General features: G+C 39.9%; 1 protein-coding gene across 1 annotated transcript; it reads right to left on the bottom strand.

Annotated features, from left to right (window-relative positions):
- Positions 1 to 217: 217 nt before the first annotated feature.
- slco1d1 (solute carrier organic anion transporter family, member 1D1) lies at positions 218 to 11,095 on the bottom strand. Its single transcript, XM_077545109.1, has 14 exons — positions 10,837 to 11,095; positions 10,588 to 10,662; positions 9,434 to 9,575; positions 9,218 to 9,350; positions 8,885 to 8,997; positions 8,666 to 8,812; positions 7,049 to 7,147; positions 6,608 to 6,856; positions 5,978 to 6,142; positions 5,579 to 5,774; positions 4,927 to 5,092; positions 4,607 to 4,856; positions 1,140 to 1,257; positions 218 to 1,072 (listed from the first exon to the last, which is right to left on the bottom strand). Exons 2-14 carry the CDS (start codon positions 10,636 to 10,638, stop codon positions 862 to 864), a joined length of 2,040 nt encoding a protein of 679 aa, XP_077401235.1. The 5' UTR covers positions 10,639 to 10,662; positions 10,837 to 11,095; the 3' UTR covers positions 218 to 861.
- Positions 11,096 to 13,004: the final 1,909 nt, after the last annotated feature.

A 13,004-nucleotide genomic window follows, 5' to 3' on the forward strand; every position in this document is an offset into this window, starting at 1 on the left:
GAGTGTTTCGAGAAGAGGTGCAGGTATTTAAAGGTATAGTGCCCCCACTGCTGGTGAAATGAGGAACTGCAAATGTTCAAAGCACAACAAACTACACAACTGTAAAACAATAAAGTGAGTCATCGTGACCATTCAAAAAAACTAGCATAGAGAAGATTAGTTAAGACAACGAGGCAAAAACAAACAAAAGGTGTACATATCACGTAGTCAGCCAGTATTAGGTGATAGAAAAACAATGTTTTGTTTTTTATTTAAAGGAAACGATCCATACAATTGTACATAAGATGATATAGAACAAAATATAGACAGTCACTATACAAACACACTTGACTCAAGATATATTCTGTAAATTATCAACAGTAATTACGTAAATGATGAGTGATGATCATATGGTTCCAAAGGTTCAAGTCTTGACTCACACGTGCGTGTATAATGTTGTGATGTAACAATTCTATGACACACAGGATTACAGAAGATGTAACTAAATGATATGACACACTTTTGATTGTGTTTTCCCCCACTCACCCTTTCCTGATTGCATTTGGCATCTATGCCTGTTTTTCAATCGATTTCACTTCATTTCAATACAAACACACAACACAAATATAAAAACTCTTGATAGTTTCTTGCCCACTATGACATAAAGTAGTCCAGTCAAATCTGTTATAACATCCCATTAAAAAGGTTAATATTGTAATATATTATAACAGCCCACAAATGCTAATATGAACAACTTTTTTTTCTACATTAATCTCAACGCACTTTAAATTGTTTTCCTTGACACCAAGAGGCCACCAGATGGCACCAATTTGAAAATTTTCAGTGAATAACAGAAAAGAGGAACTGGAAAATAAGTGTTCTTTAAATGGTGCTCTCCTTTTCTGTATTGTCTTTGTTTTGGGCAATATTGATATTAGCATGTCCGTTGACTCCGTTCTCTTCAAGTCCATTTTCTTTGGCCTGCTCCCTCAATGCCAGCTTCTTCTGCCTTTGGACAATTTTACAGTACAAGCCTCCCCACATCATGTTCGCCAGGAGGTATAGTCCAGCGATCAACCCCATGAATGTCCACCTGGAATTTATTTGTACAGTTGATTGTAAAATCATCCAATTCCATTTGCGCCAAAGTGTTACTATACCTGAATGCATCGGCATCATAAAGTCGGCACGCACCGCGGCCCCCACATTGTTTGGTACCCCACTTCAAACAGGTCCGGTCAATCAGGGCCCCAAAATATATAGGAGGAGGTATTCCACCTGTAAAAACAAAAATATTTGGGAAGCAATCCTCTGTCACTTGCTAAAAAACTCACCTATTGCCTGCTTTTGTGCTTAGGCCATACTCGTGTCTAATAGAAAACGTGCTTTGGTGCCATCTTGTGGTATTTACAGGCAATTGCAAACATTTTTGGAGGGCCTCTGGGATTTTTGCTTTTCGGCAGGGCTTGGTCCAAATTGCGGAGGAATTTCCCGATTACTTATTTTTATTTGCTACATTTGAAAATCTGTGTACCTATCTACCTCTCACCTTGTCTTTCACGGATGATAAGAGAATGAATGTTTAAAAAAAAATAGCCATAGATAAGAATGGGTCAACATGCTCCTGGGTTACATACTTAGTGCTTTCCTTAACTTTGATGGGACAGTTGCCCCTACTAACATGGCTGCCATGTGGATGTAGGCTATATGCATTGCTTTGATTGAATGAATTAATGAATTTTATTTCTCAAACACACATATATATTAAAAAAGAAAACAAAATATATATATATATATATATATATATATATACCCAAAGATATAAAAAAGAATATAAAATATGAAAATATAACCTATATGTTTGGGGGAAAAAGGAGTATGAAGAAGTATACACTTTTGTTTTACTCCTATCCCTGTATAACTTAATGAAATATTCTCAAACAATAAGATTCATTTTAAACATAATTCAGAACACAGCCCTATACAATCACATGGAGTCACATAAAAATACAACAAAACAAAGCAAAAAGTCCTCCCACGGACACCACAGCACCTTAATGTTTTACATTTTGTCTATGGCACTATATGCATTAATGATTTTATATTTTAGTTTTTCCTTAAACCCGGATAAGGAAGTACGTAGCTTCAGCGCATCATCAAGACTATTCTACAATTTCACACCCAAAACTGTGACACATCTGTGTTTTACATTAGTCCTCACTTTATGTATTTCAAACATAATTAATCCCCTTAAATTGTAGATTCCTTCTCTTAGTTTAAATACATTTTGAATACAAAGAGGTAAGCTATTATTTATTACACGAAAAAGTGTTTCCATTGTTTTTAAGTACACAATATCCATAAATTTCAAGATACCCGATCCTATATATAACTGATTAGTTGTTTCCCTGTAACCAACCTAATTTATTATTCAAATAGTTTTTTTCTGTAAATTAACAATTGGGTCAATATTTGTTTTACACACATTACCCCAAATTTCAGCATCCATCTATCTATCTATCTATCTATCTATCTATCTATCTATCTATCTATCTATCTATCTATCTATCTATCTATCTATCTATCTATCTATCTATCTATCTATCTATCTATCTATCTATCTATCTATCTATCACGGCTAAACTTGTGACTGGGATAAAAGTTCATTTTGCAGTTGATATCACGCATCGTCATCCTCATTGGATGACTGTATCTATCTATCTACTGTATCTATCTATCTATCTATCTATCTATCTATCTATCTATCTATCTATCTATCTATCTATCTATCTATCTATCTATCTATCTATCTATCTATCTATCTATCTATCTATCTATCCATCCATCCATCTAGCCGACATGCTTTTTAATTACACAAGGATTTTTGCTATTTGTAGGCTGAGAGTCCAGCGGCATGCTATGCGCTGTAGTTTCTTGCTAGCTAGCCCGCTAGCTAGCCTACAATCATAATGTGAGTTACACCTTCCAAACAAATCTTCCTCCCACCAATTCACTATTTAAACATCATACACAAGATATACACGGCTAAACTTGTGACTGGGATAAAAGTTCATTTTGCAGTTGATATCACGCATCGTCATCCTCATTGGATGACTGTATCTATCTATCTACTGTATCTATCTATCTATCTATCTATCTATCTATCTATCTAGCTATCTATCTATCTATCTATCTATCTATCTATCACGGCTAAACTTGTGACTGGGATAAAAGTTCATTTTGCAGTTGATATCACGCATCGTCATCCTCATTGGATGACTGTATCTATCTATCTATCTATCTATCTATCTATCTATCTATCTATCTATCTATCTATCTATCTATCTATCTATCCATCCATCCATCTAGCCGACATGCTTTTTAATTACACAAGGATTTTTGCTATTTGTAGGCTGAGAGTCCAGCGGCATGCTATGCGCTGTAGTTTCTTGCTAGCTAGCCCGCTAGCTAGCCTACAATCATAATGTGAGTTACACCTTCCAAACAAATCTTCCTCCCACCAATTCACTATTTAAACATCATACACAAGATATACACGGCTAAACTTGTGACTGGGATAAAAGTTCATTTTGCAGTTGATATCACGCATCGTCATCCTCATTGGATGACTGTGTCTATCTATCTATCTATCTATCTATCTATCTATCTATCTATCTATCTATCCATCTAGCCTACATGCTTTTTAATTACACAAGGATTTTTGCTATTTGTATGTCCTTTATTACCCGCAAATAGCAGGGGCACATTGTATAGAATACATATTGTATTGATATTTATTTTTATATTGTCTTCATGAGCATAATCAATATTGGAGTAATCCAAAAATAATCCAGTTGCATTACTTTAATAGTAATATTATGTTACTTGGATTACGTTACTAACTACATTTTTTAGCAGGTAATTTGTAATTTAGTTTTATTTCCCGACTGAGCTGCATACCACTAAACACCATGGATTTTGTCTTTTTTTCATTTAATAACCCGTGGGCAGTATTTTATTTTGAAATGGCTTGGTCAGAACCAACAAAAAGCCAAAAAATGGTCACAATAACGCCTAGGGGTTTTAATTAATAAAAAATTATTATAATCAAACCATTTTCTAACACTGTCTTTCTACAGTTTTTATTAATTTTTCATTGTGTTCCCCTGTACGAAATATATTTGTATCATCAGCAAACATTACAAATTTTAGTATATTTGTAACCGTGCAAATGTTATTCAAATAAATTATAAATAACTTTGGTCCCAATACTGAACCCTGTGGTATACCACAGTCAAGAAATGGGTGATCAATGGTATCAAATGCCTTACATAAATAAATAAATATACCTACAGCATGTTGTTTTTTTATCCATTGCTGTAGCTATATTTTCTTTAAATGGGAAAGTCGCCACATGGCCGGCACATTGCTGCGCTTTTTTGCTTGCTCTACTCTCCTGTAAGTCTGTTTCTCTGTAACAAGAGAGCACTACACACTGGAAACACGGAGAATTGCGGCCAATTATGGAACTAACAGACTAGAAGCTATTTTCTCAGTTGAATCTGGGGTCCATTAAATTGAGGATTACAGAATGTGAGTACTTTTGCCACCTGTACCGATGACTCACCCAGCGTTCTTACGATCAGCGTCTGCATTCCTAAAGCCAGAGCCTTCAAGTCTTGTTGTATGGACCTGAGCAACACGATGTACCCCGGAGTGCCTCCGCAGGCCGATATGAAGGAGCCCACCACGGACAGAGCCATGTAGATTTTGAAGACCTGGTTGCAGTCACTCTTTCTGGAGCACTGGCCCAGCACCGCTGACGTATTTTGGCTCGGACTGATCATTTCGGTAATACAGGAGCAGTTATGGAACACCTACATAAATAGGGGTAATGGGGGGTAAACTGATGTTGGATGCTGTCATGGTAACCCTTTTTGCTCCTACCATCTCCTTTCCTGTGCCCGTGGAGGTCTGACAGCCAGCCAGGCAGGGAGAGGCATACGTCATACCGTTGTAGGCGCACACTGGATCCCACTGCTTCATTGAGCATGAACAGCCGGCGTTGCATTGCGACAGCAATGTTTGCGGCTCATAAGACACGTCAGAGATTCTGGGGCAACACATATTAATGATTTTATGATGCAGCTAACAGTGGTATTTTTGGATTATTATGTGTATTGCCATTTATATATCAAAATACACCAAATCCCTCTCTATTCTGGGTTCCAAGTTACAGTTAATAACTCTGTTTTGGTCTAACACTTGCTTATATTAGGTGTAATTCCACTATCAACCACAAGATGGTGGCACACTTATTTTGTTTGAGTGTAAATTTTAAAGAATGAAACGGAAAGTACTGTATGTCAGCACAACCCGTTTTTTGTTGAAAATTTATTGAATGTCATTTGCAATCCTGCTTTTATGCCTACAGACATCTGTAGGTCAGTTTTATAATGTTCATCTTTGGGTATGACTGTTGATGTGTGTCATGGGGGTTTTCTGATCTCAAATATGTGTCTTGGCTCAATCAAGGTTGGGAAACAATGACTTATATGTCACATTTGAAAGCCTGATGTACAGTCCCTTCGTCACTCACCCTTGATATGTAACAGTGAGGCCGGCCACTTCCGCGCTCTCGCAGTGAAGGAAGACCTGCACGACCAGAAGGCAAAAGGAGCAGACTGATGCCGTTATGGACACCCTGGCCGCCCCAATCACACCCAGTTTGAAACGCTTCAGGATGAAACCTCCAGTAATGATGCCCAAAGCCACTGCTGGAAGATTTAGTATACCTGCAGAAATGGAGTTAAGTGAAGAATTTTTCATTTCGCTTTTTTAGCTTTAAGTATGTAAACAAATTAGTTGCCACCACAACACTGACCCAAATAAGCATAGTAAACTGTGAACGAACAATGACTTTAACTGAGAAACACAATCCTACTTCCCTTCAACAACATCATTGTTCCCATTAGGCTACATCCTGTTGACATTGTACCTATGAGGAAAATGGCCTTGGAGGCCGACTGGCCATAGATTTGCTCCAGGAACTTTGGCTTGAAGGTGATCATGCCCATGAAGCCGTTGACAACCACCAGGTAGGTGAGGATCATCAGGGTGTAGATGCTGTTGCTGAAGAGTCTCTTCAGAGATGGAATGAAATCTAAAACAAGAATTTAGCAAAGGTTTCCTTTTTAATAGCATGAATTAGTGTCTCTAGTAGTAGTGTTACACTACATGATACATGACTGATCTTGAATATCTGGCACAAATGCGTTATAGATACTATAGGTGTGTTTATCGTTAGGAAACTCCCTAAAAACTGTATAGATTTTTTTTCTCCTGAAATGCAAGACAAGCGTGCCAAATGCAGCCTCCGCCCCCAAGAATCCTGTTGATTTTAGTGCACCGTACAGGTTTTGAGTTATCTAAGTGTCCATGACTGGACTGTGGTTTAATTTTGAAGGTCATTCAACTTTTGCCCATACTGTATTGCATATTTGCATGATGGCTTGTTACTCAACGATTCTATCAGTTAATAATTAAACATGTTAATCCCCCAAATATGTCTGATTAGCTCTTTAAACTTGGTACATGGCCTTTGTTTTTTTGTAAGACCATGTGGTACCTTTAGCCATCTCCTGGAATGTTGCTTCTTTCTCTTCGTGATCCTGGTCCGGGAGGAAATGGTCTTGTTCCGCCTCTGTGTCGAGCTCTAGATCTTTGATCTGGTCCTTCTCCGTCCCCTGCTTGGGAAGCGACTTGGGCAGGAACCAGAAGGGGATACTGGAGAGCAAGATAATAGTGCCAGTCGCAATGAAGCCCAGCCACCAAGCCCCGACCCAGCGCGAGTCCTTGTAGTTGATGCTCACACTATCTGGGAATAGGTTTGAGAAGGCAAAGTTAGAAAAGGTTAACTTGTTTTTGAGCCTCTTTATTGAGCATGGTGCAATATCTCTAGTTGAATATGGACCCTGAAGACCGTGATAAGGAGTCACTTCAAAGACAAGTGAACCCACCAAAAATGGGTTAAAAGGGCACTGGGATCACATGACATGTCACTGCATACCTAAATTTACAAATCCAACGTCCACGTAGATCTTGGCGAGGAAGGATCCCATCATGTAGCCAAACATGGGGCCCAGGATTCCCACTGTATGGATGCAGGCTGGCATGAGGAAAGCATACACACAATTATTATTGTTAAGTAATGCTAGAATGTTGCATTGTTTACTAACTCACTCTTGCAACTGTGTGTCAGTTATTGGGAGGAACATTGGTCCTTTAGATCCAGGTTTAATTATTTTTTTGTCTGTGCTCTCAAACACTCATGGCTTACTAAGGGTGACCAATTTTTCCAAATTAAAAACAGGGATACTACAATTTTGCTGTAAATCAAATATACAATAAATCAGAACCAGGAAATATTTATAATCGCTAGTCAATCTGGTTGTGTTATTACTTTAGCTAATGCAAAATGTATTTTGTTTGACAGTTCAACAGCTGTAAATAAAGCAATGCATTCACCGTTATGCAACCTTTTTCGCGCAGTCCCGGCATCTATTAGAAGTTGGCTGTGCTGTTTACCTTGTGCCGGTCCCGCATTGTAACATTGGTAATATGCTCCCAGGTGGGTCTGACCAGCGACCACAGCTTTAGGCTAGTGGCACTACATTTCCCATGATTCTTAGGACACGGAAGCAGGAAGTAGTTCTAGTTCCAATATGACAGAAACATGCCTGTTGCGATCTAACAGTTAAAATCATTTTTAATTGGTTTATTGAATAAATCACCATGACAACTGTGTGATTGACATGCACACAGCCCAAATAATTAGCTTTCTGACTGGACTGAACCTGTGTAATAGTGGGACAAAATAATGGGGCTCGCAAAATCCGCCAGGACTTGGGACACAAGGTGTAAAACTGGGACTGTAGTTACCCTACTGTAAAATCATCGTTCCCCATTTAAATAAATGTAAATGCCATTAATCTGTTCCAGCCTCACAATCATTGTTTTTAATAAGAAACATAAAGGTTAAAAAGTACCACTGACGGAGCGGTGAGCAGTAGCAATGCCGCGCTCGGGAATCATTTGGTGATCTACACCCCCAATTCCAACCCATAATGCTGAGTGTCAAGCAGGAAGGCAAAGGGGTCCCATTTGATCCTGCCAGTGATTGAACCCACAACCTCCTAGTCTCAGACCGGACATGCTACCACTAGTCCTCTGAGCTGGTAAATAGCACTCAATCCATTGCATTGATATAACACTACGACCCCAATGCTATTAGCCATTTGTGGCATTTCCCATTGTCTGTTAGCATTAAGCTAGCGGACTTGAAAGCAAAGTTATCTGATTGTTTTAAACACACAACATAATTCTCATTATTCTATATTTAGTTTGATGGTGTATCTCATATTTTTTGCTGTAACCCTAAGCAGAAAACAATGATGCACCCTTGAAGTATGATAATAATAGCAACTCATAACCAGGGTTGTGGAATCCAGGTCCAGAAAGTAAAAACCCTGCCACAGATTGGCTTTAGCCACAGGTGTTTCTAATCAACTGGGAGGTAAATGAGCTCGTCTCCACCTGTTGAGTGAAAGCACCTGTAGCTAAAGCCAAACTGTTTCAGGGTTTTTACTTTCTGGACCTGAATTCCCCAACCCTGCTCATAACCAACCCAAGTAGAAAGGAGTGTTCTCTTCTTTGGAAAAGTCATCCAGGTAGGAAACTCCCAGAGGCATGATGGGCGTCTCGCCAATCCCTCGCAGCATGTTCCCCACAAACACATAAATCCACATGGACGAACCAGCAGCTTTCTCACAATCTAAGGAGTTAAGCATGTTTTAGTACAGGAAGTGATTGTCTTTGAACATAATGTTGAGAATGTTTGCTGTACCTGCTCGGGCTGCTAAATCAGGTGTGTCGTCCACGTCGGTCAAACTGTGTTCGGACAAACATGGCAGCATGCCCTCAGTGCTATTGATAGTCATACTGGTCTCATATTTATACCTAAAAGAATAGAAGACACATTTAGTCTTTTAAATACAATACTCACAAAAAGTTAGGGATTATGGATTTGTGGTTAAAATGCAAGTTACCGGTAACTTCATTTGAACATTTTTAAATTTTATAAATTCATTCTTAAATTTCCCCCATAACTTTTTGTGAGTAGTGTAGTTATTCAGTTGTAAAGATTTTCTGATCGTAGTGTTGGAAAGTGTGTACTGACAGGCCCTGCAGAAAGTGAGGTAGACTAATGAGGAAGGAGCCAACAGCCATGATCAAGCAGCCAATCGCAATCAGTCTGGGACGATGGAGCTTTGCCCCAAAGTAGCTCACAAAGGCTATTACCAGCAAGTTTCCTTCAAAAGAACAAGCATTATTATTCAGGAAATTTATTTTTAAAAAAAAAAGAAAAAGAAAAAAAAGAAATCACTGCACTAACCCATTTCAAAGCTTCCATCTATGACCCCAATGAGAGAGCTGGGGATGTCAAAGCGCCTTTCAATCTGGGTGATAGAGCTCTTCATGTATGCACCACCAAAAGCTTTGGCGAAGTACGCGAATGCCATGGAGGCCAGAAAGAGCTGCAAAGAAGAAAAACAGTTAGGGGACAAATCCACATGTCCAACCCTTCAAAGAGTCAAACGGCAAAATTCATAACAGTGGTTTTGATTTCCAATCTAATGCCTTTCTGTGACTCCTCCAGTTGTTTCTGCAACTTCCTAATGCCGTTTCTGCCTGAGAACATCCTGTTTAAAGCCTTACAATGGCAACATGTAAATGTGAGTCGTCATCTAAGTTTCATGATGTCAAATTGTCAACAACAAGATCGAGACGACTGTTTAAAAAAAAAAAAAAAAAACAGTTCTAATTAACGCAGGAAATTTGTTGAGAACAGCAAAAAGTGCATAAAGTGCAAGTGGATTTAGCAGCCCAAAATGAAATTAACCTGTAAAGGTTGTAACCTGTAAGGTTCAAACTTTTTCTGAGTAGAGTGTTTGGGAAAAAATAAAAAATAAATAGACGATGCCTAATGCGATACATTATCTTTGGGTGTGCATTTAATGTTAAACATTTTGATAGAAAACTGAAATACATTCAAAGTGAGTTTTTGTGGCTTAAAGGTAAAGTTCTCATAGAAAAACACTTATTATATTTATATTTATTATACTATATGTAAACAACTCTATGTAATAAAGTAAACCGTGTATTCGAAAGAGCAATGTTTTAACGAGGATTTAACATCACAGTACTTAAAAATATGCAGATTACTATGTTACAAAAACTTTTATGCAACTATTTGTTTAGTGGTTACACAATTCAGCCCAAATAGCCATGGACCGATAACCCCTGAGTATTTCAGTAAAGTTAATATGATTATTATGAATGATTAATTTCTTGCCTTTATGGTGAGTGATTGAGAGACAAACATATATGAAGATAAGGTTACACAAGCAATTTTATTTTCTCTTTTTTGGTCACATTTCCCCTGCTTGGGCTTTTTCCATTTTTTGCAAGAGGCCTTTGCAAACAAGCAATATTGCTTTTTGTGTGTGTTATTTATTTAGACAAGCTTATAAGTTTGTTTGCACTGACCTTGAGCTTGGAGCAGCAAGCATCACGCGGCTTGGTGGACTCTACACTCATGATGCTGCTGTGTTTTGAAGCAACCTGTATAGAACATTTCAAAATCACTTTGTGCACATACGAAAAACTACAAGTATGCATGCACGTCTGTCAATAGAACATATTACCATGTCCTGTTTTCTAGCAACATGATGTGTACCTAACGAAGAGTCATCACTTTTGCTTTACTAGCGAAGAAAGCCAAAGCAAAAGTCTTACCTGAGAAGCATGCAGCAGTGGTCCTAAGAGGGATGGAAGGGATGTGAAGCAGTAGCCTGCAGGCTTGTTTTACCTGGCAGGACTTTGTGCTGGGAGTCGAGCCTTATCACAAACAAACTATAACATCACCTGTAATCAGTAACCTAAGCACTCATGTGCACTTGTCGATCATGTTGATAAAAGGCCCCTCCGACGCGCTTTCACACACACACACACACACACACAAACGTGACGGCTCTACCTGGTTAAGGTCCAGCCCAGGAAGACTGAGAGCAAACAACACGCTGGGAAACCGCGGTTGCACATCCTCCCCCTGTGAACATCACTCGCAAGTACACGGCACAACAAACAGCAGCAGCGTGAAGCGGGGCCCACTTTATTCACAACCACCACATGTGCCTTTTATTTTGCTGTTTTTCAAACCCAAATGCCTTCCTCTCTTGGAGAAGCGCAGCTTTTGTGAGACAGGGTGTTTCCCCCCGCGCCGTATCAAAGTCTTCCTGCCTTATTGATAGACCCAAACAATGGCTTTCTCTTACTTAATCCAATCATCCTTCCATCCACTCACAAACTGCTGATTGGAGAGATTATTTTAATGAATTGGGGCAATACTGTACTTAGTTATTGTACTTAAGTAGATTCCTCATCTATCTGTCCTTTTATGACTTTTAACATTTACTCCCTACATTTGATTACTTTATACTCCTTGCTTTGTCAAAAAAGGCTTGTTGATGGGGCCGCTGAATGATTTTGAAAAATAATCTAGGAAAAACACCACAAATTTCTTGGCCTGGAGCACATTTGAATTTGAATGAATAAATCGATCACTTTCTGATCAGTAAATTATTTATTGACTAAATAGACCAGGGCTGTCAAACTCATATAAACTCAGGGGCCACAAATATATTATCAAGTGGTAGGCTATACAACTTTAAAACAATTGCCCTCATTTATACGCAAATTTTCCTGCGATTGGCTGGCAACCAGTTCAGGGTGTACCCTGCCTACTGTCCGAAGCACCCTTGTGAGGACAAGCGGTTAAGAAAAGGGATGGATGGATATACGCAGCTATTTTTAGCCCATCCCTAAATTACGGGGCTCAACTGTAATTATATTGTTACAAAACATAACAAGAATACAAATGGAACGCAGCAACACTTTACCTGTATCAGTTCCGGATGTGTTATATCTACCTGTTTTGCATATATATTAATCCCAGAATGCATTGTGTGGCGCAGTTAGTGAAGTTATAAGGACATTAATCCTTGTCATACGTGTGTGTTACCATCCATCCATCTATCATCTACCACTTATCCGGGGTCGGGTCGTGGGGGCAGCAGCTTTAGTAGGGAAGCCCAGACTTCCCCAGCCACTTCAACCAGCTCCTCCGACACGATCCCAAGGCGTTCCCAGGCCAGCCGAGAGACATAGTCTCTCCAGCGTGTCCTGGGTTGTCCCCGGGGCCTCCTGCCGGTGGGACATGCCTGGAATACCTCTCCAGGGAGGGGTCCAGGAAGCATCCAAACCAGATGCCCGAGCCACCTCAACTGGTTCCTCTCAACGTGATGGAGTAGCGGCTCGACATTGAGTCCCTCCCGGATGACCGAGCTTCTCACCCCTATCTCTAAGGGAGAGCCCGGATACCCTGTGGAGGAAACTCATTTCGGCCGCTGTTGTTGTTCTTTCGGTCACAACCCACAGCTCGTGACCATAAGTGAGGGCAGAAACGTAGATCGACCTTTCGGCTCAGCTTCTTCTTTTGCATCCCTGCAGACGCTGTCGGTGGAATTGAGGAGGTCTTCGAAATATTCTCCCCACCGATTCACGATGTCCCGAGTCCAAGTCAGCAGCACCCCATCTCCACTATACACAGCGCACTGCTTTCCTCTCCTGAGACGCCAGATGGTGGACCAGAATTTCTTCGAAGCCGTCCGGAAGTCGTTTTCCATGGCCTCACCAAACTCCTCTCATGTGCTAGTTTTTCCCTCAGCGACCGCCGAAGGTGCATTCCGCTTGGCCAGCCGGTATCTGTCAGCTGCCTCCGGAGTCCCACTGGCCGAAAAGGCCCAATAGGACTCCTTCTTCAGCTTGACGACATCCCTTACCACTGGTTTACACCAGCGGGTTCGAGGATTGCCACAGGCACCAACCACCTTACAGCCACAGCT

This window comes from Vanacampus margaritifer, chromosome 15, assembly GCF_051991255.1.
Source record: "Vanacampus margaritifer isolate UIUO_Vmar chromosome 15, RoL_Vmar_1.0, whole genome shotgun sequence".
NCBI lineage: Eukaryota > Metazoa > Chordata > Actinopteri > Syngnathiformes > Syngnathidae > Vanacampus > Vanacampus margaritifer.

What these genes read in the sequence shown, in the direction of transcription:
- slco1d1 (XM_077545109.1), bottom strand. Translation starts at nt 10,638, where the DNA reads ATGAGTGTAGAGTCCACCAAGCCGCGTGATGCTTGCTGCTCCAAGCTC. An exon ending in AGATGGAAGCTTTGAAATGG is followed by an intron (nt 9,351 to 9,433) that starts GTTAGTGCAGTG and finishes GTTCTTTTGAAG; the next exon opens with GAAACTTGCTGGTAATAGCC. An exon ending in CGTTGGATTTGTAAATTTAG is followed by an intron (nt 6,857 to 7,048) that starts GTATGCAGTGAC and finishes ACCTATTCCCAG; the next exon opens with ATAGTGTGAGCATCAACTAC.